The sequence below is a fragment of the Panthera pardus genome, unplaced genomic scaffold (genome assembly GCF_024362965.1).
Source record: "Panthera pardus isolate Hobbes unplaced genomic scaffold, ASM2436296v1 HiC_scaffold_6, whole genome shotgun sequence".
Lineage (NCBI taxonomy): Eukaryota > Metazoa > Chordata > Mammalia > Carnivora > Felidae > Panthera > Panthera pardus.
In genome coordinates this window covers 64,681,816-64,709,532 of record NW_026526991.1, presented here as the reverse complement: position 1 = coordinate 64,709,532, position 27,717 = coordinate 64,681,816, and the positions used below count along the sequence as shown (strand labels likewise).

The 27,717-nt window shown below is 40.7% G+C and overlaps 1 protein-coding gene across 5 annotated transcripts in view; it reads right to left on the bottom strand.

Moving 5' to 3' along the window:
* Positions 1 to 27,717, bottom strand: part of LIMA1 (LIM domain and actin binding 1) — an 84,736-nt gene that overhangs the window by 3,055 nt on the left and 53,964 nt on the right. For 2 of the 5 annotated variants that reach the window (XM_053895933.1, XM_053895932.1), the window contains 6 exons: positions 19,892 to 19,979; positions 18,213 to 18,361; positions 15,336 to 15,443; positions 10,280 to 10,337; positions 8,663 to 8,775; positions 1,342 to 1,475 (listed from right to left, as the gene is read on the bottom strand). In XM_053895933.1, coding sequence (XP_053751908.1) covers positions 1,342 to 1,475; positions 8,663 to 8,775; positions 10,280 to 10,337; positions 15,336 to 15,443; positions 18,213 to 18,361; positions 19,892 to 19,979 — 650 coding nt within the window. The remainder of the gene's footprint in view (positions 1 to 1,341; positions 1,476 to 8,662; positions 8,776 to 10,279; positions 10,338 to 15,335; positions 15,444 to 18,212; positions 18,362 to 19,891; positions 19,980 to 27,717) is intronic. The other 3 variants (XM_053895934.1, XM_053895930.1, XM_053895931.1) reach the window with 3 other exon arrangements.

The following is a 27,717-nucleotide window of genomic DNA, read 5'->3' as shown; positions in this document are numbered from 1 at the left end:
GTTTTGGCTCAACAGAAGGAAAAGTTGTTGGGCTGGAGCTACCCCCACACTGGAACAAGGCAGTGGGGTATCGACCCCTGTGGAAGTGCCACACAGACGCCAGCACGTCTTTCAAGAGTATTTTCATTTATTTTTGAGAGACTGAGTGAGGGGCACAAAGAGAGGGAGAGAGAGAGAATCCCAAGCAGACTCTGTGATGTCAGCACAGAGCCCGATGCAGGGCTGGAACCCATGAACTGTGAGATCATGACCCAAGCCAAAATCAAGAGCTGGACACCCAGCTGACTGAGCCACCCTGGTGCCCCTCAAGAGTATTTTAGAAGGAATGCTTGCTCTGAAAGGAAAGCTGGAGGAAGTGACATCCTGGTTACTTTCTTCTCTAAAACTCTATGATTAAAATGAGTTAATATGGAATATGTCCCCAAATGGCCACATTTATATCCATACTTTGAGTTACTTGGAAGAAATGATACATAATTATTTTGTCACACATAAAAAGAAGCAATATACAGAATATGTGCTCTTCAGTGCCCATTATCATTGCTATTATTACCATTTATACAGTGTTTGGGACATTTTCAAGTAAGGGCTGAAACAACTATACTCTTTTTTTTTTTTTTTTAATTTATTTATTTTGAGAGAGGCAGAGAGAGTGCAAGTGGGAGAGGGGCACAGAGGGAGAATCTCAACCAGGCTCTGCGGTGTCATTGCAGAGCCCGATGTAGGACTCGAACTCACGAAACCGTAGATCAAGACCTGAGCCGAAATCTAGAGTTATATGCTCAACTGACTGAGCCACCCAGGCACCCCTAAACTCTTAAGATTTCTTAGCTTTAAAGGGGCGCCTGGGTGGCTCAGTCAGTTGAGCATCCGACTCTTGGTTTCGACTCAAGTCATGATCTCACGGTTCGTGGGTTCAAGCCGCACATCAGGCTCTGTGCTGACAGTGTGAAGCCTGCCTGGGATTCTCTCTCCCTCTCTCTGCCCCTCCCAAGCTCTCTCTCTCTCTCTCTCTCAAATAAATAAATCAACTTAAAAAAAAAAAAAAGATTCTGTGAGACCAAAGGAAAATATTCTACTAAATTAAGTCACAGGGGGGTTTTACCTGCCACCCATTAAGATTTAAGCTCCATGTAAATTAAAATATCAATGTACTAAGATGTTCCAAACACCACTATCATTTGATATGAAATACTTGTCACTAAATGATACTTTTTATGTTTTTCAAGGGCTTTCAACAGCGTGCTCTTGGTATAACAGCTTTTAGCACCAGTGCTCTAAAAGCCAAACATGCCCTCCGGAGGTCCAACTGTACAGAGATAGCTGGTTTGGTTGGCTTACCTAAGTTTGTTGTTGCAATAGGAGCACCGGAAGCAACTGATGTGAAACACCTGCTGGTTGGCTAAGAGACGCTCCATCGGGTAGACTGTCTTCTGACATTCCACACAAGTCTCTCTTGCAGGTGCCTGAAACTTCTAGGAAAAGGAAAAGGACAGCTTTAACAAGCACCGGCCAAGATGAGTTAGTGCTCTGCTGAGAGGCACCCTGCTTTTACTTTGTTAGCTAAAGGCTCCCTTACCTGTCAATTCTCACAGGAACACTAAGCCTGTTATGATTCTCTTAAAGAGTTCTCTTTAAGGCCAGGAAGCACTCCTGAATTCCTTTCCCCAACTGCCTGGCTGCCCCAAGTGTAGCTGCCACCAAGGACAGGTGGAGCTAGGGCTGGACTGCAGAGAGAGGCTTAGACAAGCCACCACATACACACAAAAGCACATAAAAAATGTTTCCACAGACAGGAAACTAGGAGAAAATGTCATCACACACAGAAGTTTATTTGATTCAAGTGCCTGGTAAAAGCAGGACAGACTTTTGTAAGATTCTGAAGGGGATAAATTTAAAGGAGAGGAAGAGCATTTAACTTTGGGGATGAGGAAAAGACAATTTTATAAAGTATCTTTTAGTCCCCTCTGCTTATACTCTTAATTTGGCATATTATTTTACCCACTAGGCATAATATTTTGAAGTAAGTCAAAGCTGACAGATAAATGTAATAATTTTAAAGAGACAAACTATTTTATTAGGACACCCAGAAGACAGCACAGCCCAACAAAGCTAGAATCTTCTCAGAAACCAATGGAGAAGGGCGCCTGGCTGGCTCAGTATGGAGAACTTGCCACTCTTGATCTCAGGGTTATGAGTTAGAGCTCCACGCTGGGCATGGAGCCTACTTAAAAACAAAAACAAAACAACTCAGTGGAGAATAAAACTATTGTAATGGGGAATGAAAGGTCATAATAGACTAGGAATTCATGAACTGCCTATAAAGTGTGGAATAAAAGTGAGGTGAGCACAGGTGTTCTAGCTGGTACTACCAATCCTAAATAACACCAAATAGTTGGTATTCCAGCATTGATGAAAGCCAGAATTACCAAACTGCAAGTTTTTACACAAGAAATGGTAACATGGCCACCAGGGGTGGGGGGTAAGAAGTCTCTAGGTATATGTAAATAACTCTTACCCCAAGAGAAACACCTTATCCAGCAAATGCAGAAGCAGCTTAGGTGGCCAGGAAGCTCTCAGTAGACACCTGGGGAAGGCTTTGCTGCTAAGACCCGGGTGGTGGTAAATAACATAAATTAGTCCCGAGGTCCAGGACCTGAATAGTTAAGATAAGCCTAAAAATAAACCAGGTCATGGGCAAGACAGAATTTTCATTACAAAAACCCGAAAATAGTCCCATAAAAAAAAAATCAGACTGCTGGCTCACTTGCTATATGATTCACCAGGAAGTAAAGCAAAAAATAGGAATAGTTTTCCAAGTAGATTTGAATAGGAAACAAAAGTAGAAAATGGACCAAAAAATGGCCATAAAGGGAAAGCTCTATAAAAGGGAGTTTATTAGAGTTTAGTGGTAAACTCCCAAACAGCACCAAGGGATTTAAGAATGAAGGAAGAGAACTGAGTGGAAATGGCTTATCAACAGCCCTCTTCCATTCCTAAGGTTAGAGTCCTAAAAAGAAAAACTGTAATAATTAAAGACAGGTTCAACCTAGTTTACCAAGTGTAGGGGAGGTATTTAAATATGATCAAATGTGGGGCGCCTGGGTGGCTTGGTCGGTTAAGCGTCCGACTTCGGCTCGGGTCATGATCTCGCGGTCCGTGAGTTCGAGCCCCGCGTCGGGCTCTGTGCTGACAGCTCGGAGCCTGGAGCCTGTTTCAGATTCTGTGTCTCCCTCTCTCTCTGCTCCTCCCCTGTTCATGCTCTGTCTCTCTCTGTCTCAAAAATGAATAAAGGTTAAAAAAAAAAAAAAAAAAAAAAAATGATCAAATGTTATTGTAATTGAATGCTGTTGGAAGTAATTAGGGCATTGTTTGGAGCTCAAATTTCTTTTTTTTTTTTTTAATGTTTATTTATGTTTAGAGAGAGAGACAGGGAGACAGAGCATCATGGGGGAGGGGCACAGAGAGAGGGAGGCACAGAATCTGAAGCAGACTCCAGGCTCTGAGCTGTCAGCACAGAGCCCGATGCGGGGCTCGAACTCATGAACCTGCGAGATCATGAGCTGAGCCAAAGTCGGATGCTTAACCAACTGAGCCACGCCCCAGAGTTCAGAATTCTTATATGACCACTTCTAACAAGACAGGACTAAGTGGAGATGTCATTGCATAGTTTTAATTGGGTTTTCTTCGAAAAGAACTAGGTCCTTGTCTAGCAAGCAGGAAATACGTTAAAATGCAAAATAAAATTTGGGTATCATAGTACAGTTGATGGCATTGGAGAGATCCTGTACAGATCACTGTTCACATAATGTAAAAGTAATCGGCCCAATGTATTTATTTATCAGATTAAAAATCTTTTTCAGCTGCAGGGGGACTTCTGTATTTTTAACACTTGACTTAGAACAGTATTCATACTGGTCAGTAATGACAGAGCAGAGGACGGGAATTTCACACGGTACAAGGGGAGACGGGCATTATTTAGTCTGCTAATGGGGAACGAAGACCTACAGAGCACTCCTCCATTACAAACATACAGAGAACACACTGTAGGAGGGTGCGGCCCAGTGAACAGAAAGGAAAACCTGAGAGAAAGCTGAAAGCTGAGCTCACGTTAGGAGGAAAGTGGAAGGCAGGAGCAGAAATTAGGTACCGGAGCAGGAAGCAGAAGCTGGAAGAGACAAACAGGAACCTTCAATGAATACACAGCATTTGGAGTGCCCTGGAGCGCTTTACCGCAGCTGAGCTGAAACTCAGGTGCAGGCTCCAATCCAAGAATAAGACCATGTTTGCTTTCTTTTTCAAGTATTTCTACTAATTGTGGCTAAATCAGCCTCACTCATATCTACCTGAGGCTGGAACATGTCCCAGCTCAGGAGAAAGAGCTCTTCTGAGCCTTCACCCACACGAGGAGTGTCTCATTAACAATTCTTTAGTGTCTTACCACCTCCCACACCTGACCCACAATGGCTCTCTCCTGAATGGGGCCTTCGCCCACACAACTGAAAGGCCATCCTCCTTCTCCTCAACATCAAATTAATAGACTGCTAGCCCAAACATCTGACTAACCACAAACTCCTAACTAGCCAGACCTATCAGAGTCCCATTATTCCCATCCAGCTTTTTACACAGACCCTTTGCAACAGTATTTAATGTTTATGTGGCAGCTGCCCAAGGGCCTCAGAGTTTCATAAAGTCAAGAGGATCCCAACTTGGTAACATGCCAAATCAGAGTGGCTGTGTCTGTGCCTTCCCTTTACTTCCTCTGTCCTGGGCTCTCAGCCACTTTTCTGTAATTGCCCCCATGTCTATTCAGACAACAGGAAGCACAGTCAGTGCCCAAAAATCTCCACCATTATGGTAGGCCTGGCATACATCCTGCCCATGCCTCCATGGCATGCTTGGACCTGGCGCAGCCACATTTTAAAATGCTGCCAGCATCAGAACGTTAGACAGTTTTTAATCTTTTATATATTTTTCAGTTAGTAAGATATTTTTCATCTCTCCTCCCTCACTCTTTTTCACACGTAGAAACTGCAGCACCAGAACGTCAGGTGCCTTATCAAGGCTCACATGGTCAGTAGCAGACTTAAAATTAAAACTTGGAACTCCCGACTCACAAACCAAGAGAGCACTTTCTAAATTATCCTGGAATGTTAATTTTCCATAACTAAAGGAAACTCCTTGGGGATGAGAGCAGATGCTAACCCAAATGAAAATAATCTCACTTGAGCATTTGGAACAAAGTACTTTGTTCAAACTACTTCCTCCCTTTGTTTCGAATTAAAATATGTAGATAACATCTTCGGGATATTCAGGAATGAATGAGGAATACATACATAATTGATGTTCATAAACACTGTCACGTCTTTCCCATATGACAGGTCTTACAGGCCTGCTGTTGGTCAGCACCTACTTAAAGCTACTTTTCCAATAAATTGCTACATTTGCATTCTTTCACCCTCTTGCCTTACGTCTATGTTTCAGCCCAATGAAAGCTCTAGTTGGGACATGATATCTATGTAATGCATATAATATATAGAGAGAGAGGGGGTAGCTGGCAACAAGCAGTAAAGCTAACTAACCTTTGGACGTGGTGAAGTCAGAAGAAAAGTCTGTATTGATGTCAGGCTGCCATTCCTCAGAACACCACAAAATGCCTTTCATTCCCTCCTTTCCAATCTGTGCAAAACATCTAGGTAATTAAACTGAAATTCTTCGCATACAGTAAATGGTTGGGCCAGCTCTGTGCAGCCTTGGCCCTTTCCCTGGCTTTCTGTGAAACTCTTTTTGACAGCATTCTGGAGATACTCACATCTTAGATTGCTTTACATATAGAGGACAGGTTAGTGTTCTGATAAAGCAGTAATAACATAGATAGTAAATAAATAAATAAATAAATAAATAAATAAATAAATAAATAAAAGATTCTAGATGACCTTCTAGCATAATTCTGATAGCTTTGCAAAATAGCATAAAACCTCCTACCCTGTCCAGAGAGGAAGGGACAGCTGACAGGGCACAGAGGGGGTGCAAAGTGTGTGTCCTCTCATGCAGTCTGCCATCTTTTCTCTCCACATCCATCAGCAGCGAGGAAGCCTTGTCTGTCCTAATGAGGGCAAGGGGGTGTTCCCACGGCTGGTCACATCTCCTTGCCTTTTCCTATCCTCCTTTCTGGAAACATTTAAGGGACAACTTCTTTCAGGGGAAGGACATAAACCCCAAGAGACCTCTGGGTCTCTTGAGTAGAAAAGTCCTGATCCTTCCCCCAGGGTCCACTGAGCTCTGCTCCCAGAACACCTCTTTCGAGAATGAACCTGCAACTTGAATTTCATCGGCACCAAGTCCCACCGACTGAGCTATACGGCCAGTGTCCAAAATATACAAATAAAACTCATACTTGTAAAGACTAGTATCAACTTTTTTTTTTACTTTATCAAGCTAAAGTTTGAAATGAATCTCTACCTTAGATACCCTATTTTCAATAATAGACAAGCACTAAGGAACAGTTTTTCCAGGATGTGTGGGACCTAAAAATCTATTCTGAGTGAGCAAATTTATTCTTAGCTGTATGTAATTTCCCCAAGTGCAGAAACAACTTCTGTTGCATAGTCTACTACCACGACACCAATTACATCAGTAGGTCTTACCTATAGACACTAAAGTGTGTGTGTGTGTGTGTGTCTGTGTCTGTACTTGCCTTCAGAATGTAATGGATAAATCTGAGGAAGAGAAAATAAACTATCCTTCAATAATAGTGGAGATGTGATTGAGTCCCATCTGTATCCCACACCATAATCCTTTGAGCTCTGGACCACAGGCAAACACAGGGAACCAGGTCAATTTACTCCAGTCTTTACACAATACTCAAAACCTGAGGTGTATGTCTGGTGAAAGCATGCCTGTCTGCATTCTACTGCTGAGTAACCAGAGGAAGCAGTCATGGGTCTGGGGCAGGTGCACAGGGGGCTTCATCTCCACCTCCTCTTGTCCCTGGTTATGCTGGGAGGGACCCAAGTGAGGTACACTCTGTCACTCATCACTCAGCAGCTCAGATCCTGGAGCCTGCATCAAGAAGGGACCTCAAAAGTCCAACCCAGTACCAGGAGGTCTGACCTAGCAGTTGAGGGAGGGAAACAAGACTGGGTTGAGAATTCAAATACACTCAAGAACAGATTTTAGTTCTTAGATAAGCCACGGAATTTTCCTAGTCCCTAAGTCCATTGCTAAGTCAGATTTGTTGGCTGTTCTTGATTCAGAACCCCAACCCAAGGACTCAAATCCGGGCAGGGTTGCTGTCGGAAAATAAATTAACCCCATGGCATTTGCTACTTTGTTGGACTCCAGATACCGGACAAAGGAAGTACTGATAACAGAGTGAGCTGGTCTTTAAGGTCAGAAGAGGGAGTCGTATTGAATACATGTGCAGCTCTATCACCGTCACTCCATTTTTCCTCCCTTTACTTGCGTTCTCTTATTACTTTCTTCACCTTTTGCTCCTTTTCAACAAACTTCACTCTCCTCATAAATCTCAGCTTCCCCTAAAATTTTCATTTACATTCTTCACCCCCCCTTCCCTTTTTCAACTCACCCTTTAAATCCCAGATTCTCTGCTTCCTTCTTTTTGTTGCAAACCTTCACCTATGTCCTCTTTTCATCCTTTTTTGTGCACTAGAACTTTCATCAAGGAACCAGTCATGCCCACAGTTGAGAGATACCCACAGGGCTGATGCCAGTTACATACCATCTTAACACTAATTCGACCTACTGAGTTTCTTTCAAATGTTAAAACTTTCTAAACAAAACCAGGCTACTGAAGAGAGCGCCAGAGGAGAAAGACACTAAAGAAGTGTGGGTATGTTTGGTTATTAATCCAAATGGCTACATTAGCACCACATCAGCAAAGCATTCCATTAAAACAAGTCAGGTAATAAAGCCTAAGGTAGGTGTTGGGTATTTTTTTTTCTTAAACTTTATTTTTATGAGAGTATATATTTGTTCACAGAAAGGGAGAAGACTGTTTTTAAAAACTGGTGAATAAAAGGCAGCCACAGTTTAAGTAGTCTAGTAAAGTTTTCTTAGGATAAAAAAGTCTGTACATTCCTTAACACCTAATATTATACACCCTAGTATAAGTGTTACTCGAATGCCCATTTTTATAGCAAATGGGCTGGCCAACCCCCACTGCGATGAACACATTCTTTAAATAAGTTAACCACTAATCATGTTATGGTCAAGTTCTTCAGACCAGGGAGCCACTAACTTTAAGTTGACATGCACGTTCCCACCCAACGAGCTGATTTAGTTTAACAGATTTCTTGAGTTTCCCAGTTTGTGGTCTTTTACCCCTTCACAGATTTATGAACTTTGGGCATTTTTTTCCCTCAAAAAACATAATTTTAACTTTGGGTTTCCTTAAAACTTTCATGAATTTTCCATATTTCAAACTGAGAGCTATTAGTGAACCTCTCCCCTCCTGGCTCAAACATTTGAGCAGAAAAAACAAGATTTCCAGGGAAAGTGATTGGCATAAGTAAGCCCTTATTTGGTGTTTTTATCCCCAGGAAAGCAAAAATAAGTTATAATGAACATAAATGGTATAAAGTGCAATGAGCTCTACCAGTAAGCCAATGTCTAAAGGCTCAGAGAGAAATTGCCATCATACCTTCAATGCTTTGGGAGGAGAACTCTCAGAGAGGCTGGAGGCTCTGGCATCTGGATTTAGTGGCTTGGGCTGGACAGGCTGCTGGACCTCACTCTTAACCAGGAAGTTACCTGCTTGAGTTTCAAAAGGAAGAAATTTTATAGCACCTCTTGGCAAGTCTCAGAAATGGTTCCTCTCCAAAGCAAAGTTTTGTCACCTTCACTACAGGACAGGTCCTTTCAACGCCAGGAGATACACAGCTTTTCTAATGCTAAAAGCTTTGCTCTTAGACTCTGAGCTGGGAGGCTTTCTCACCCTTAGCCACACACAGCAGAAATCCAAATCACCAGATCTGAAGAACTTTCTGCCAGCCCCCCTCCCCACCCCCCCACCGTGGGATGTCATATTTAAAGGCTGTTTGTAGACATTGATGGCTTTCCTGGTAGTCAGCACCCCCCAATAACTCCTTCTGGAGTTGGGAAAATGAAGGGATGTGAGGGTAGAAATTTCATATCATGTGCATGTGCACACGTGTGTGTGTATGTGTGTGCGTGTGTGTGTAATCTGACAGTCTTTTTAGTCAATCCTATAGCAGACATCCATGGATGAAGATTATGGAAAAAGGCTCTATGAGGTTTTTTTTTTTCCATAATCATTGATGTGTCACCTGGATAAGTTAATTTCCTGCTAATATATTAACTGCGGAAAACTCTGAACAGGCACAGAAAAATGCTATTAAGGAACCATAAGAGAATTCCTTAAAATCTAGAGTTAAGTCAATAAAGTACTAAAAGACTTAGGCTTATTTTTCAAATGTTTTGCAAACCTAGGCAAAACTCAGAAAAATTTCTAGTCCAACCAAAATGCCTGCAAAAGGAATGTTCCTGGATTCAAGCAGCAAATTTCTCTCTGAAATTTTCTGAGGTAGGATTTACTAGAGATTTGTTTAGCTCATATTTCTACTTTAGTCGCTGAGTTTTCAATGTCTAGTAAAGTCATTATCCTGGGGGAAGCTAGAAATCCATAAATATTTTTAAAAATACACTGAAAATCAGAATCAAATGTGGATAGAGTAAGGAAAAAAAAAAAGAAATGTTTTTGTCCTTGGGAGAGGTGAGGCTCAAAATGACTCTAAAATAGGATGAAAAGGTGATAAAAATTCAGCACCAGCAGGAAAATCTCTATAATCTAGCTAGAGGGTGGAATATGGTACACATTTAGATAAGCAGGGGAAGATATGTTTAAAAGGTTACTCAAATATCAATTCTTTATCCTTGTAAATGAATAAAATCCTTCTTGGCCAAACTCCTATTAAAATGAAACTTCAAAATTAGTTTTTGCAGCTTTAACCCTGAAAAGATTTGATGCAAAAGGTAGGATAAGTTCAATGAGAGAAGCACCAAAAGTATTCAGTTTGCCTCAAGTTAATCATATCGAATTTAACTTCTCCCTAAGCCATGGAATGTGTGAAGGGTAGGCAAGCACCAGTCCTTGAAACCAAATGAAAGATTTGATCAGCTAAATTACTGGATTTAATATATCACATTCTCAGCACTGACAGCATTGGAGACATCCCCGGACCAAATACAGAACACAGAATAAGAACCTCATCCTCCAGATCTGAGAACAAATGCTTACGGGAGTCATCTTCAGCAGGGGTGGGACGGATTGCCAGGCTATTCTCAGTTGCAGAAACCTACAAAAAGGGTGGAGGGGGGATTAAGAATCACATTAAAAATAAAAGAGCAAACTGCTGTTAATGCCATAAAAACCTGCTGACTCTAGTCAGTCACTGGCTGCCTGGGGGAAATAACGGGCCTCAGAACAGCTGAGCATTTAAACAAGAGGCAGCAAAATGTCTTTTATGAGGATATTAACATGCCTCTCAATTACAGAGTAACGGGAGAAACAGACTGCACTCAACTGCCAAGCGTGCATCATCTCCCTTTATAAAAGAACTTCTAAACCACATCTTTCTACTGTCAAAAAAAAAAAAAATGGCAAAACAAAACCCTCTATCAGAGAGAATAAAGCTTCTCACCATATAACTATAACTCACTCCAAGCCAAGATGGAGTCTTTACATTAGGAACTATTCTTATTCTTTTATCTTCCTAATTGCTAATTTCCCAACCAGATACATTCAGCTGAAACAAGCTTGCCAGTACAGAAGACATTTTGATAGCTAAACAACAAATTTACCTAAAACCAACCTCTGGTATTCTCTTCAAGGTTAGTTTTCCTTTTTGTTGTTGTTGTTTTTTCATGTTTATTTTAGAGAGAGAGACCAGGTGAGGAGTGAGAGTGGGGGAAGGGCAGAGAGAGAGGGAGACACAGAGTCCGAAACAGGCTCCAGGCTCTGAGCTGTCAGCACAGAGCCCGACACAGAGATCGAACCCACAAACTGTGAGATCGCGACCTGAGCCAAAGTTGGACGCTTTACCGACTGAGGCACCTGGGTGCCCCTTCCTTCTAAATCCCAGTTTCAAAACAGCAGAGTGTTTAACAAAATGGCAGATCTTGTGCATAGGTACAGATCTCTTCCCAGGAAGCCATCAAATTTAAATAAAAACTTTCTGTGAGCTCTCCCTCTCCTTTCTGGTGTCCCAGGCCTTCTGGTATCCTCCTTCACACCCAAAATCACGAAGGGCCAATGGGTGAGCAATGTGGAGTCTGCCTGTAACAGTCTTTCATTCAGATATCAGGGATTTTATGGGCAATGCTGAGTGTTTCTATTGAATAAATTTACAATGCAGATTGAGTCATTGGCTGACTGCACCTGAATTTATAGCAAGGTTGTTTTTTCTCATTACTCTGTTTTCATTACAGAAATTCTGACATGGGATAGAACAAACTGCTGTAATAACAGGTAACATTTACTGAGCATTTAGTATGTGCCAGGTATTGGAATAATCACCTTACATGCATTATGTCATTTAATGATAATGAAAGAAACTAAAAGCTCTTCAATTCCTGTTAATTAGTAGGTGCATCCATCTCAGGATGCTCTTCTCTCACCTCTAATTTTGGTCACCTTGAACGTGCAGGGTAAAGTTAATGCCAATCATGACATCATTGCACATGCCCAACCAGCTGACTTCACTACAGGAACAGCCAGGAGAGAGCATGTGAGATTTCTGCTCAAACATTTCATTAAAGAGAAGCACAGATTTGATCACAAGAGGACAAAGGGAAGAACAATACCTTGACATAATATTCTATTTCAGACAAGTGCACCTAGTGTCCTTTTTTAACAAGCTGATGTTCCAATCGTTCTTAGGTATTGGTTAACAAAAGCTGGGCGAACAGCTGAAAGGTAAGCAAGGCTCTGAAAAATGTTATGAATTTGCCATTGGTTTATGGGTTTATGAACCTGCAGTGCAGTACGTGAAGATTATGTACTACTGTCTTTATGTCCTTTCCTTCCCACCCACTCCTCAATTCATGGTTTAGTTGCACTGATGCCTTTTAGGCTATAATTAAAATGTTTTGATCCTCCAGTTCGACTCAGAGTTCCAGTTTCAAATCAGTGTGAAGACCGTCAAGAAGGAAACACAAAATCAGATTAGGGACAATCCAAGCATTATTTTCCAGACGACCATTTCTCAAACTATATGTTCCTAGGGTAGATGGGGGGATTTCAATGCTGGGAATATTTTTCTCTTAAATTTTTTTTTTAAGTTTATTTATTTTGAGAAAGAGAGAGAAAGAGCAAGTAGGAGAGCAGAAGAGAGAGAGAATCCCAAGCAGGCTCCATGCTGGGCATGGAGCCCAACTAAGGAGTCGATCCCAGGAGTGTGAGATCATGACCTGAGCGGAAATCAAGAGTATGCCACTCAACCCACTGAGCCACCTAGGCATCCTTTAAATTTCTTTTTTACAGTATGTAACATTTTAACTCAGTTCATCTTCTTCTTTTTTTTTTTTTTTTAAAGATTTTACTTTTAAGTAATGTGTACACCTAACGTGGGGCTTGAACTCACGACCCTGAGATAAAGACCTGAGATCAAGGAGCACCTGGGTGGCTCAGTCAGTTAAGCATCTGACTTCGGCTTAGGCCATGATCTCGTAGTTTGTGAGTTTGAGCCTGTACTGGGCTTTGCACTGACAGTGTGGAGCCTGCTTGGGATTCTCTCCCTCTCTCTCTGTCCCTCCTCTGTTCATGCTTGCTCTTGCTCTCTCTCTCTCAAAACAAACTTAAAAAAAACAATTAAAAGACCTGAGATCAAGGGTCAGATGCTTAAACGATTGAGCCACCCAAATGCCACAACTCAGTTATTCTTAAAACATAATCTCCCACTTAAAAATGGGAAAACCAGGTAGTCTAATAAGAGAACTCATTTGATACATGGCATGGGACTCATGGGACTAATGCATGAGCCCACTGTTGCAAGGACATGTGTAATTTACTGGATTTTATGATTATGAAATACACTACTAAGTATTCTGTCTTACTATTTCAAAATACATTTGCAATATGTTTTTGTCAAATAAAGTGATTTAATTTTTCTAATTTATTTCTCATTTTATCATATGATTCATATTTTGTAGCCATTAATCTGAGACCATTTTCCTGTGCACCTACTTAGTGTGTTTCACAAGTTTCTGTTGGTGTTCTGTTGATACATCACACTTTTTTTTTTCTTTTTTTTTTTTTTTTAACGTTTTATTTATTTTTGAGACAGAGAGAGACAGAGCATGAACGGGGGAGGGGCAGAGAGAGAGGGAGACACAGAATCGGAAGCAGGCTCCAGGCTCTGAGCCATCAGCCCAGAGCCCGACGCGGGGCTCGAACTCACGGACCGCGAGATCGTGACCTGAGCCGAAGTCGGACGCCCAACCGACTGAGCCACCCAGGCGCCCCAATACATCACACTTTTAAAAAAAAATGTTTATTCATTTTTGAGAGAGAGCGCAAGTGGGGGAGGGGCGGTGCAGAGAAACGGAGACACAGAATCTGAAGTAGGCTCCAGGCTCTGAGCTGTCAGCACATAGCCCAATGCAGGGCTCCAACTCACGACCTGGGCCAAAGTCAGACACTTAACTGACTGAGCCACCCAGGCACCCCAATACATGAAACTTTTTTTTTTTAATGTTTATTCATTTCTGAGAGAGAGAGAGACAGACAGAGTGCGAGCAGAGGAGGGGCAGAGAGAGAGGGAGGCACAGAATCTGAAGCAGGCTCCAGGCTCTGAGCTGTCAGCACAGAGCTGGACGCGGGGCTCGAACCCACGAACTGTGAGATCATGACCTGAGCCAAAGTCGGACACCCAACCGACTGAGCCACTCAGGTGCCCCACATCAAACTTTTTAAAGTCTCTTATAGTCAAATAAATTTGAGAACTATTGCTCTTAATCCATTTTAATGATCTCTTCACCTTTTGGAAGAATGGCCTCAAGGTTATCAATATGTGTAACAGAAACAATGATTTTTCTCCTAAAATTAATCACTGTAATATATTTGAAAGCTCTTTCTCCTCATCTAACTTAACATTTGACATTGACCAAAAGCCAAAAGAAATTGGGTAATGGATTGGCAGAGAAAATTATAAATTCACCTGATATAATGTTGTGACTTACTCCGACCAAGCCATTCATCTAATGATGGCTGCATAAAATGCAAATATGATTTGCTTAAAATCTTCCCGTCGTTTTCCACCTCTGCAGGACTCTTTCCAAAGTCTTAAGCTTGGCATATAGAGCTTTTTTTTTTTTTTTTTTCCCCTTTAGAACAGCTTTATTTATTTATTTATTTTAATATATGAAATTTATTGTCAAATTGGTTTCCATACAACACCCAGTGCTCATTCCAAAGGGTGCCCTCCTCAATACCCATCACCCACCCTCCCCTCCCTCCCACCCCCCATCAACCCTCAGTTTGTTCTCAGTGGCATATAGAGCTTTTTAAGACCCGCCCTGGCTCTCCCTCCATTTGTCTCTCCTTTACCTGCATGTGCCTTGTGTTCCAGCCAAGCCATCTTGGTTTGGAGCTCTGGTTTCCAAACCTCTGTTTGTGTCTGCCTGGAGTGCCCTTCTTATTCTTTACTTAGCCTTTCCCTTACTCACTTGGTCTCTTTCCACATATTCTTCAGGACTTGGCTCAGACATCACCTTCTTGAGGAAGTCGGGTTAAACGTCCTTAGTCTGAGCTTCCATGGCCCCACAGAGCCTTCTCACAACACTTACCATATTGCTTTTTAACAGCCAACCTGTTACTCATCTCCTTTCTACTCTGTTAGCTTCCTTGCAGATAAAGACCACATGGAATGGTCTGCTCACACTGAGTTGCTAAGCTTAGTATTTCCTGTGCTTAGCATGGTGCCTAGCTTTCAAAATAGTTTGAGTGAAAGAATGAAATGGTCTTGCATAAAATGTGTTAAATTAAGAATACACAAATACTTTGAAGATAGGATCGCTAATCAAAACAGATTTTTTAAAATCACTTTAGCTCTACGCCATCTGAGCATTTGCTGAGCAAAAGAATTTTCCAGTGAAGGTTCATTATTTGGTCAGCTATAAGTTGCAGAGTTCCCCAACTAAAATTATGTGACCTGCAAAAATGACAATCTGTCCTGGCAGCTGTTACCAAATTCCCAGACACTCTGCAGCCTAGAGTTAGAGTTGTTTCTAATTTTAAGCATCTAATTTAGAACACATGCTTCCTTGGCAACTGGACATCAGACTCTTCAACCCACCTTTTCTCCAACCTGATGGGAGATGCAGACCTCAGGATCTGGGGGCACATTCTCCTTTTGCTCCAACTTATGAGTTTTTATTTCACCACCATTGGCTCTCAAGTCATTCTAGAAAATAAAAATAATCTGTGAGCTAAAATTAAAAATCTCACGATTCTACGCTCTTCATAGCACATCTATTAAATAAACTTGGAATGGTAAAAGAAAAGTTCTTTTAAGAGGCCTTGGGTCAAATCAACCCCCTAATTCTCAAAAGCAAAACCCATTTACTAGTGAAATGACAAAAGCAGCTTTGTGGACACATACCTTGGAGTTAAATATTTGTACGCTAGTCTAAAACTGGATGCTCATTAGAATACAGACATATCAACACAGACACACACAGAAACCACCCCCAGCATACAGTTTTCTTGTGATTCACTCCTCTAGCAGCAGAGCTCGTGGGAATGCAAAGCTTGTGAGTTTTATCAGAAAAGACCATTCTGGAGCAGGGGAAAGGAAATGCCAAGTGCCAATAATTAAGAAAATATACTGACCATATATATAAATGCTCGGCCTGGAAAGAGAGACAGGGATGATGCATACATATAAAAACGGAGATTATATTTAATGATACCATAAAACAACCTTTTTTGTGAGACTTTCAAAAACATGCTTCTTTTTTGCATCAAAGTCATACATTGTACTAAAGACATACCTTATTCTACTTCTCAGAACAAAGCCTCAACATATAACAAGCAGGCATTAGCACTGTGATATGGAGTAAGCATAATCACATGTTTTTCCTTGCAAAGAACACTTGGGGCAAAATATTAAAATTAACTTTATCGACTAGATCCAAAGTTAACATAGTGGTAGATGAATACGGACATTTCCTAACCTTTAGTCTGCCACCTTTCTGAAAGGCTAGTACCTTTCTGTTGTTTGCGATTCTTTAGGCAGGGCGAGAAAACAAGCAATTTATGGCCTCGGGGCCAGTGAAGAGGGTGTGAGTGTGCTGGCTGAGGTGTGGGCTCCCAGACTAAGGGACGAGACTCTGGAGGAACATCTGTGAGGAGCTGGCGGCCAGAGCTGCAGAACACAACAGGCCAGCCCAAGGACTCATTTCTGACCCCATCTCAAAGCCCTGCCTCCAGAATCACGGCCTGAGAGTGTGCGCCTAGTTACAGCCATCCTCTGTAAGGAGCCTGAGAAATTCTTTGGGGATGAGATAAAATGTACTTTTGACAAGAATTCCTAAAGGCTCTTAAAATTTACAGAGCAGGAGAACGGCAATGCATAAACTCTATTAGGAGTTTAAAAAAAAAAAAAAGTCACAGAACAGGTTTTTCCACCTAGGGAGTCACCTGGTTGGAATGTTTGTAGCAGGAAGACTGAGAAGCAGCAGAATCTTGAAAGGAAGGACTTATGTTCCAAAGATCACCCATTTGCCCTATCTCCTACCCTGCCTTCTAAGTCTAATTTTGCTCATTTTCACACTCAGGGAATAATGAGCCTGTGGTGTTCCACTTTACTATCAAATTATGCACATCCTCTCTTCTAAAAACCACAGTGAAAAATCACGATGAAATTATTCGTTGCCCAGAGACAGAGTCCACGGGTAACTGCTACTAGAGAATGCATACTTAATAATATGAGGAAAAGAAGGCTCCACTCCTGGAATACATGTGATGATTTCTAATAGATACTAGTTTCGGTCTGCCCAGGAACAAGTAAAATTCAACGCTCTTCTTCGAACTTTGTTTAAAAAAAAAAAAAGGACACCAATAGGTTCATAGCTTGTATTTTTAAATCTTAGAAGGATCAAATGTTTGAAAGATACACATAAAATATACATATGTACGGTGTCTATAGGCGTGTGTATATATGAATAAATGGCATTTGAAAGGTAACTTCTGGTAAGCAGTTCTGTAGTGTCAGCTTGCCAATTAAGCCTAGGAAAGTTTAAAATGGAAAATCGTATTTAGAATAACAAATTTTGTGATTACTGAGCAAGCCATCTTGTTATTTCCCCCTCCCCTTTACTTATCTACTATACTATTTCTTTAGAAAATCATTACATCATAAGAGGTAAAGATTAAGTGCACCACATATTATATGATTCATTTATACAAAATGTGCAGAATAGTAAATCCATTGAAGACAGAAAGCAGGGGGAATTGGGAGTGACTACACAGATATGGGTTTCTTTTTGGGGTGATAGAAATATTCTGGAATTAGACAGTGATGATGAGTGTACAACATTAATGTTGAATATATCCTATATTTCTCTCCGGTATTCTCTCTTTCCTCAAAAACAAAAATGGGGCACCCGGGTGGCTCAGTCGGTTGAGCGTCCGACTTTGGCTCAGGTCATGATCTCACGGTCTGTGGGTTCAAGCCCCACATCGGGCTCTGTGCTGACAGCTCAGAGCCTGGAGCCTGCTTCCGATCCTGTGTCTCCCTCTCTCTCTGCCTCTCCCCCACTTTCACTTTGTCTCACTCTGTCTCTCAAAAATAAATAAATGTAAAAAAACAAAAATTAAAAAAAAAACAAAAGTGTTTCTGTTAAAACTAACAGATGACACTTTTTTAGCAACAACAGCAAGATTAAGTAGAAGAGACAGGAAAACTCTCAATATTACTGGATGATAACATCACACACACAAAAATGAGTGGGGTGGGAATAAGGCCTAGGAAAGCAAAGTCAGTATTAAAACACGGTAAGGATTTTGAATGAGGCTAGGGTAGGATTTACAAGAAAAGAGAATGGCTGGGGACCAGGGACGGAGCCAGGGCTCCAAGGTAGGGTCTGGGAGACATTTCTAGTTTCTGCGCTCAGTGACCATTTGCCAGATGAGGGAATGAACGAATGAATGAATGGTACAGAACACATACTGTGTAGTTGGTGGAACTACTTTGTTTGGAGACAGCTGCCTGGTACTTGGCCATTCGATCCTTTATGGAGGTTTCTGACAGGCGTGGTAAGTCCAGATTTCGCCTGCTCTCACTTTTCTCTGAGTTGAATGCAGAAGATGACAGTTGACCTGGAAGCATGCAAATAATGTGCTTTACAAGAAGATAAAACGAGATTTGAATGATTTTCAGATTCTAAATTTTGAGCTACCATAATTCTTTGTATTTTCTTTGTATTAAAAATACAAAGATGGGTACCTGGGTGGCTCAGTTGGTGAAGCATATGACTCTTGGTTTTGGCTCAAGTCATGATCTCAGGATCGTGGGATCAAGCCCACAGTGGGCTCTGTGCTGAGCATGGAGTCCCCTTAAGATTCTCTCTCTCTCTCTCTCTGTCTCTCTCTCTCTCTGTCTCTCTCTCTTTCTCTCTCTCTCTCTGCCCCTCTCTCCCTCTCCCCTCTCTCCCTTTGCTCCTCTCCTCTGCTTGTGCTCTCTCTCTCTCTCTCTAAAAAAAAAAAAAGAAAAGTACAAAGAAGCGGGTGGGGGTGGGGGGGTAGGGGGGAGGCGCCTGGCTGGCTCAATAGGTAAAGCATGTGGCTCTTGATCTCAGGGTCATGAGTTCAAGGCCCAAATTGGGCATGGAGCCTACTTAAAAAAAAAAAAAAAAAAAAAAAAAAAAAAAAGGTACAAAGGAAATCAGGAATAAAACTGTCATTTACCAGGTAATATTTACTCACTTTCCCAACATTTAAAAGGAGAACCCTTACCATAACTGAGTATTGTATATTTAAACATTTTGACTTATTTAACATTGGAAAAAGATCTCAATGCCATTTTAATTTGCATTTTTTTATCAGGAGGCTGATAATTTGCCTGTTAATTTTTTCTTTTGTGAAGTGCTTGTAAATGCCCCTTTCAAAACATAGTAATTATGCTCTCAAGGCATTCTGTTACCACCAGTAATATAAGGTAACCAATCTTTTTCATTTTTTTTTATTTTAGAGAGAGAGAGCACAAGTGGGAGAGAGGGGCAGAGAGAGAGAGAAAGAGAGAGGAGATAGAATCTTAAGCAGGCTCCACACACAGCGTGGAGCCCGACACGGGGCTTGATTCCCCTGGGATCATGACCGAAGCTGAAATCAAGAGTCAGATACTTAAATGACTGAGATGCCCACGTGCCCCAGGATAACCAATCTTGACAGAGGGAACTGCCCATCCATGGCAGCCCTCAAGCCCCAGATGCCCATGAAGCCAAAACTGCTGGCATTATTTGCCTTGTAATCCCACAAGGGTACCCCTTGGCTTTCACAAATAGACTTCCTTTAAAAAAAACTTTTTTTAATGTGTTTAATTTTGAGAGAGACAGAGAGAGACAGAGTGCAAATGAGGGAGGAACAGAGAGAGAGGGAGACACAGACTCTGAAGCAGGCTCCAGCTCTGACCTGCCAGCACAGAGCCTGAAGCGGGGCTTGAACCCACTAACCAAGAGATCATGACCTGAGCTGAAGTTGGACATTCAACCAATGGAGCCACCCAGGCACCCCACAGACTTCCTTTTAATTTGTGCCACTCTTCTCTAAAAGCTTTGAGCATGAGACCAAAAGGTATAGCTACTTATGAGTATTTCCTAGGGAACTTCACATACATGGAACTCTGCTTACCTGGGCCTATTTCCAAATCATCCAGAGAATAGCTGTTTTCAGAGATCCTCCTTCCACCTGCACTACGGCTTTGGGTCCGAAGAATCTGCTTGGAAAACAAAACCCAGCAATAAGGTTTACATAGGAGATGGGAAATCTTGATGAATGTTCAGAAAAGAGGTCTGCAAATCTCTTTTATTAACAAAATCCACAAGGAATTAGATTTTACATTTGTTTTTACTTTCCACAGAATGTGGTTTTAGCATTATAAATATTAAGCAGTACATATTCACAGGTGCCCAGGGAAAAATAAGTAACTGTATATAGGTAATTCTCTCTGGTAATCATCACTGCCTAATCAGCTTAACCAGAAAACTTAGTAATTTAAACAGTCATGGAGGTGAATCCTCATGCCCCAGATGATACTGACATGTCTCCCAAACTGCTAAGTCCGGATCGATGGCTGTTACCTGCTCTTTGTTTCCCCTCTCCCTCCCACTTTATCCTTGCTGTTGCTGCCTTGGTTCCCGTCGTCATCTTTTCCTTGGACGGAAAAGATGCATTACATTTCTAATTGCATTACATTTCTAATCAGTTCTTCTATACCTTCCAATCAAGTCTGTATGATGCTGCCATTATCCCAAGTCATAGAAAGTAATTATCCCCCAATATAAATCTATATCACTCCCTTGTTCAAAATTCTTTAAAAATTCCTAATCACTCCTTACATTAAATCTAAAGTGCTTAGTATGTCACAGAAGACCCATTCTACATCTGGTCCCTACCTACCTACCTTCTCTGAGTATTCCCTTCCTCACTCTTTACCCTCCAGGAAAAGCAAACTGCTGTGAGGTCCATATTATACATGAATTCCCTTCTCCCATTACCCTTTTGTCCCTCTGGTTGTCTGTTCCTTCAAGATTCGGAGGAGGCTGAGCAACCTTCTCTCTGTGAAGTACACCTTATCTCTCCTACCTAAATCTCAGTTGCCCTCCCTCTGTTTCTAAGGTCCCTGGCCACACTTCCATTACAACGTTTATTGTGTGTCCCTGGCAGAGACCATGTTTTTTGTTTTTTAAATGGAAAAGTGGGTGGTACAGATTTTTTTAATACGTTATTTTGTGATTCCTATAAATTACTACATTTATATCTCTCACATCTAGGGTAGATCTCTAATTAAAGTTACAAATGATAATTTTTAAGCCTGGAAAAGTAACTCAAGAGAAAGCCATTTAGTGTCACAGAATGTTCCCAGACATAGTACACAGAGGGTATGTCATGTTTATTCAGCTTGTAATGAGAGCCTTCAACCAGATCCTATCATTCAAATCTCAACTTATTTCCAGATAACTTGAAGTAGGAAAGATATCTGAAATCTGGTATGACAGGAGATAAGAGTAAAACACTTAGCACTCTTCTGAATTCAACATTAGTAAATCGCTATTAAACCTTTACATTCAATGGGCTAATCAAGTCAACAGTAAAGTTTGAGACTGTGAACTATCATTTTTTCAATCCTCCCCCACCTCCACTGAGACAGAAAACATGCCGCTTCAGAAATCAGAGCCACAGGCTGGTTTGTTTGTACCACAGCAATGACAATAGTTTCTTGTAAATTCAATATACACTTAATATCATTTATTTTCAGTCGGCTTTGCTATTAACATTATGAATTGATAAAAAAATAAAATAATAGATAGCAACTCTAACCTTGCCACACCATACTCAGGTAAGCTGCACCAACATCAACCACACCCATGTGACTTACATGACGCAACAGATAATGAACATCATCAGCCAAACAAACAGATAAGTTTGGCAGGACACCCTCCCCATCCACGTTTTTTCATCTTCAAAACATTGTTCATTTGCAGATAATTAAAGTAAAGGAAATTCCAAAGACTTATTCTGAATGCTGCTTCACTGCAAGATGAGTATTATAAAAGAATTTTCCGGGCTCAAAAAAGGGAGAGAGCCTGCAAATACACTTTTTTTTTTTTTAACCGAAAGGGAACAGGCTCTGAATCCTTAATACTGAAGCAATATTTCAAATATTTACATGCTGTCAAAGGTAAAGTTCAATTCTAAGAGTATGTGTTATCTGCCACAACTGCAGAGAGCTGTTTTCTGTCTGTACTCATGGTCAAGTCCCTCTCGGCCTCCTGCAGAGTCCCTGCACTGGCATAACTGGCAGCAAGCTCATTTAGAACCAGAACATATGCCTTGCCAGGGCAGAGGCTTACTTTGGTTTTAGGCACATATTTTCCATCTTTGCTCGCTTTTAATTTAAACCTTCAGGTTAAATGAAGTCAAGAGCCTTTTTCTTTTTTAAAGCCTTTAGGTTCATGAGGGTATCAGTACTTGGAATTGTTTTCTTCCAAATACTAAAAAAGTGACTGTGCAAAGCCACTTGGTCTTAAAGAAGAAAGAGAGAGAAATGTCTCTGGAAATCAAAGTTATACTGATGCTGGTTCTGAGGAGGACCACAGCTCTGAGATGGGAAAGCTTTTAATGAGATTCCAGGCAAAGCACGAAGCATTTCTTTTGATACCATTTCACCTCCAAATCCTTCAAATATTAAGAATAACAAAAACTCGGGGCGCCTGGCTGGCTCAGTCGGTTGAGCGGCCGACTTCGGCTCAGGTCATGATTTCGCGGTCCGTGAGTTCGAGCCCTGCGTCGGGCTCTGTGCTGACAGCTCAGAGCCTGGAGCCGGTTTCAGATTCTGTGTCTCCCTCTCTCTGACCCTCCCCCGTTCATGCTCTGTCTCTCTCTGTCTCAAAAATAAATAAACGTTAAAAAAAATTTTTTTTAAAAGAATAACAAAAACTCAGAAGCATTTACGATGAATTTTATGATCCTCATTTTATAAGTGGTAATTTGAGGTACAGGAAGAAGGAGGAGTTTCCTCTAATATTTCTCAAGGAAGTAGAAACACACACACACACACACACACACACACACACACACACACACACCCAGGAATTCTGATACTGAAATACTCTTCTGTAACACACTTTTATCACATTTCAGCCCTGTTTACTCAGATGCCTGAGGGAGCCTTTTAAGAGAAGAGAGAAAAGACAAGACACTTTAAGACTTTCTGGAATTTCCTAAGGCTTGGCCTCCCCCCAACCCACAAGTCCTCCTTCCTGTCAGCTGACTATAGTAACTCTCATTAGTGGGAACGCCTCTTTAAATAGTCACTGAGAATCCCTAAACCAAATGTATCAACACGTACCCTTAGGAGAACAAGAGCTTAGGGCTTTTAGCTAATGGTCTGCAGAATTTCTTTTCTCTGGAAAATTTTCTTAAAGAAATACAGTAAGTGAGGTCTCAAATATCAAGTAAAATGCAGGATTTCCTATCCCCATAATTTTTAGGAAAAATTCTGTTTAAAAGTTGATTCTCAACACTTTATAATTTACCTTCTACCTCTCTCAACCACTTTCTTCAACCTTTCAAGTCTGACCTTCCTTTAGACTCTCATCCCTGAAAGTCAAGGGTGGAGGAAGGATGGCCTTTAGGGAAAATAGGACTTTGCTGAACTATCCATAGCATGTAGACAAAACCTAGCCTTAATTTCTCAAAGTACTGAGAGACAAACATTGCCTTCTTCAGGTAGAAAAAAAACAGAAAAAATAAAGATCTTTTAAGTAGAACAATAATATATAGAAGGAGCAGTTGCATCCAGGTTGTGGGATTTCTCTATATTTTCTGTATTTCTAAGCATTCTACAAAAACTATGTGTATATTCTTTACAATGTTTTTAATGTTTATTTATTTTTGAGAGAGACAGAGTGTGAGCGGGGGAGGGGCCGAGAGAGAGAGAGAGAGAGAGAGAGAGAGCGAGCGCCAGAATCTGAAGCAAGTTCCAGGCTCTAAGTTGTCAGCACAGAGCCCAACATGGGGTTCGAACTCATGAACCACAAAATCATGACCTAAGCCCAAGTTGGATGCTTAACCAACTGAGTCACCCAGGCGCCCCAACTATGTGTATATTCTTACAATTAGGGGGAAAAAGAAAAGGAAGGAGAAGTAATTTATTAATATAAATAGATAAAAATGATAAAATCAAATGCTGACAAGGTGCTAGAGAATTAAATATGTTCTTAGGCTATGCTAATAGTATTATAAAGTAGTACAACCTTTGAGAACAGCTGAGAATATGTAAGAAGAATGTTTAATGAATTATATACTTTTGGTCATGAGAATACCACTTTGGTAATATAGCCCTCCCCCTAAAATAACTAAAAACAAAATGTTTCTGCCACGATGCTTAGAGTTTTTTATTAGGCTCGAAAAATATCTAATTACTGGGGCATAATTAAACCATAATGAAATACTATATTGCTATAAACGGAGAACCACATGAACTAGGAAGATACATAGAAAAGTCAATATAAAAAAGACCAAACAAAAGATAAAGCACACAAAACAGCACACAGGGACTAAAACCATGTAAAAACTAGTCATGCAGTGATAGCATATCATTGTGCACAGTTGTTTTATTATTTTTTCCTGATAAAAGTTACTGGTTTTTCCTGGTTTACTTGGCTTTTTCTTCTTCTGTTTACTGTGTGGTGTGTGTGTGTGTGTGTGTGTGTGTGTGTGTGTGTGTGTGAGAGAGAGAGAGAGAGAGAGAGAGAGGGAGAGAGAGAGACAGAGAGCAGAGAGAGAGAGACAGAGAGAAACAGAATCCCAAGAAGGCTCCACACTGTCAGTACAGAGCCAGATGTAGGGCTTGAACTGACAAACCCATGAGATCATGGCCTGAGCCAAAATCAAGAGTCTGATGCTCAAACCACTGAGCCACCCAAGCACCCTAAAATCTCTTGCATTCCAGCATGTTTCTTGTCTTCATTGCCCTGAGGCTTCTAATTCAGTTACAGGGGTGCCTGAGTGGCTGAGTCAGTTAAGTGTCTAACTATTGGTTTCGGCTCAGGTCATGATCTCTTGGGTTCGTGAGTTCAAGCCCTGCATTGGGATCCACACTGACAGTGTGGAGCCTGCTTGGGATTCTCTTTCTCCCTCTCTCTCTGCCCCTCCCCTGCTCATGCTCTCTCTCTAAAAATAAATAAATAAACTTAAAAAATTTTAAATTCAGTTATGAGACTATAAAGCGTGGGAAGAGGGAAGATAGCTAAAGTCTTTGAGGATACAACTGTTGATATATTTAAATTTTTCCCTGGCTTCCTTAGATTTCAGATAAGTAAGGCCATGGCCAGTTGTTTTTATCTAATAAACAGTTACTACAATATCAATGAAGATACTGTTACATGGTAGAGATGTTACTAAACAATTTCAGTCCTTACTCCGATATTAATTAGCCAAATGACATTGGGTGTATCAGTAAACTTCTCTGACCTTAGCTGTTTCCATCTGTAAATTAGGGATTTTAACATCCTAACTGACAGCAGTGAGCTGGATTAAATAACTTTACAGTCCCTTATGGCTCTAGGATTTATGTCAAACATTTCTTAAAAATTTTTATTTTTTTTTTTAAGTTTTGCTTATTTAAGTAATCTTGACACCCACCATGGGGCTTGAACCCACAACCCTGAGATCCAGAGTCACACACTCCTCTGACCAGCCAGGAGTCCCTATATCAAAGATTTTGATAGGGACTCTTCATTCACTGTAACTCATCAGTGAGTTAAAAGGCTAGAGGAAATGACTAATATATTCATCCGGGTATACACACCTATACTGTCTAATGCAGGAGTGAGTCTGATACCAGAAAGGTATGATATCATATTTGGGGGTAAATGAAGTCTTTCTGGCTACTTCAAATTCTAATGCAGCCAACCTTGCAAATAGAATGTTCCATTCCTCTGACATTACTTTTCAACATGTTTTTAACTTCTCAACATGTTTTATTATAATGAAACCAGCTAGAAACCAGTAAGTAATTAGTTGGCCTGAAAGTAAACAGAAAAGAGATGACTGGTCTCTAGTTGGTACATCAAGGACAGCCATAGTGAAAAATATCAGAATTCCTTGACCGGCGTCTTTACACCTGGATCCATTATTTACCTTACCACAAAAGATGAAAGAATTAATGAGTTACTAATTAAGGGTAAATAAAACTTAATTTACATTGGTGTGAGGTCTTTATGAGAAATAATCCACTATAAAGAGAGGTCAGTTAAAATAACACTTGTATTTACAGTGTACTTACATTTTGAAATTATAAAAGAAGCTATAAAGCATAGGTGACTACAATAAATGGGCAAAAAATTACTTTTAATATGAGAAAGATGGCACTGATAGAAAACCAAAGATAATTCTTGTGTTTATTTAACAAAACCAGTTACCGTATCCATATTGAAAGCTCTAGCAATGTATCTATTGGAGGTTTAATGTCAGGTCAATTTAAGATTTATGATTTGCTGATAAGCAAATTAAGGATATACTCCCCAACATTTGGACGACTACATTAGACCCTACAGTGTGTTGACAGTTATTCAAATCTCTTTTCCTCTTCTTGGAACATAATTTCAAATGACTTACTGAAGACATTAAGAAAGCAGAAGGGGCACCTGGGTGGCTCAGTTAGTTAAGTGCTCAACTTCGGCTCAGGTCATGATCTCATGGTTCATGGGTTTGAGCCCCGCATCAGGCTCTGTGCTGACAGCTCAGAGCCTGGAGCCTGCTTCAGATTCTGTGTCTCCTTCTCTCTCTGTCCCTCCCCCACTCAACTCGATCTCTCTCTCAAAAATAAGTAAACATTAAAAAAAGAAAAGACATTAAGAAAGCAGAAGAAAAATGTTATTAAGATAACATTAAGTGGATAAAAGAACACATGCAGTTGTTACCCAAGAAAGGAGAAAATTAAATGTCATGGATAATTTTATAACACTGTAGATTCCCTATGGACACCTACCCATTCTTCAAGAAGGCAAACATAAATTGTTTCTTTGAGGTAGATTATAGATTGGTTGGCTATGGATAAAACATCTAATGAACTTGAGCTTGGTGACCTTACTTGCTCAAGGGCTTGCTCCACACTACACCAACACATATATACTGTTATGTACCAGAGATACATAAAGGTGAACAAGATACCAATGTCGCTTCCAGGAAATTACAAGAAGAAAAACCACAAAAATATTAGGCTGTTTGAAGAAGGATGGTTTTACTCTCCCGTTAACAAGTGCAGCTTTTGTTGGTGTTTTGGTGCCAGCCATTCATACAGTCATCCCGGTAAAAAGAGGAACAGAAATTCTAAGGGAAATTTAAGGGCGTAGGAGTAGAAAGGGGGAGAAGTAGTGAACAATGAAAAGGGGGCTGGCTGGGACAAGGGAAACTTCCATTTTTATTTTAGATTCTTCTATTTTAGCTGAATGTACTGTTTTGCCTTTGTCATATAAGACAAGTCAACACAATTAAAATACGACTAAGTGGAAGCATTAAAATGTATCATGAATAGGGGCGCCTGGGTGGCTTAGTTGGTTGAGCATCTGACTTTGGCTCAGGTCCTGATCTCCCAGTTTGGGAGTTCGAGCCCTGCGTCAGGCTCTGTGCTGACAGCTCAGATCCTGGAGCCTGCTTCAGATTCTGTGTCTCCCTCTCTCTCTGCCCCTTTTCCACTTGTGCTCTGTCTCTCTCTGTCTCTCAATAATAAATAAACGTTAAAATTTTTTTTAAATAAAAAAATATACCATGAAGAAACAGGGATAAAAGGAGAAAGAAACAAAATTTCTAAATAGTTTTAATTCTTTTCATTTGTGGATAAACTTATCATTTTTCTCATTACTATTTCCCATCCTTGTTTAGTCTTAAAGAATGAGCAAATGAGTGAGTTTATGTGTTTTAGGAAACAATGACGTTTGGTGAGGAGGTAT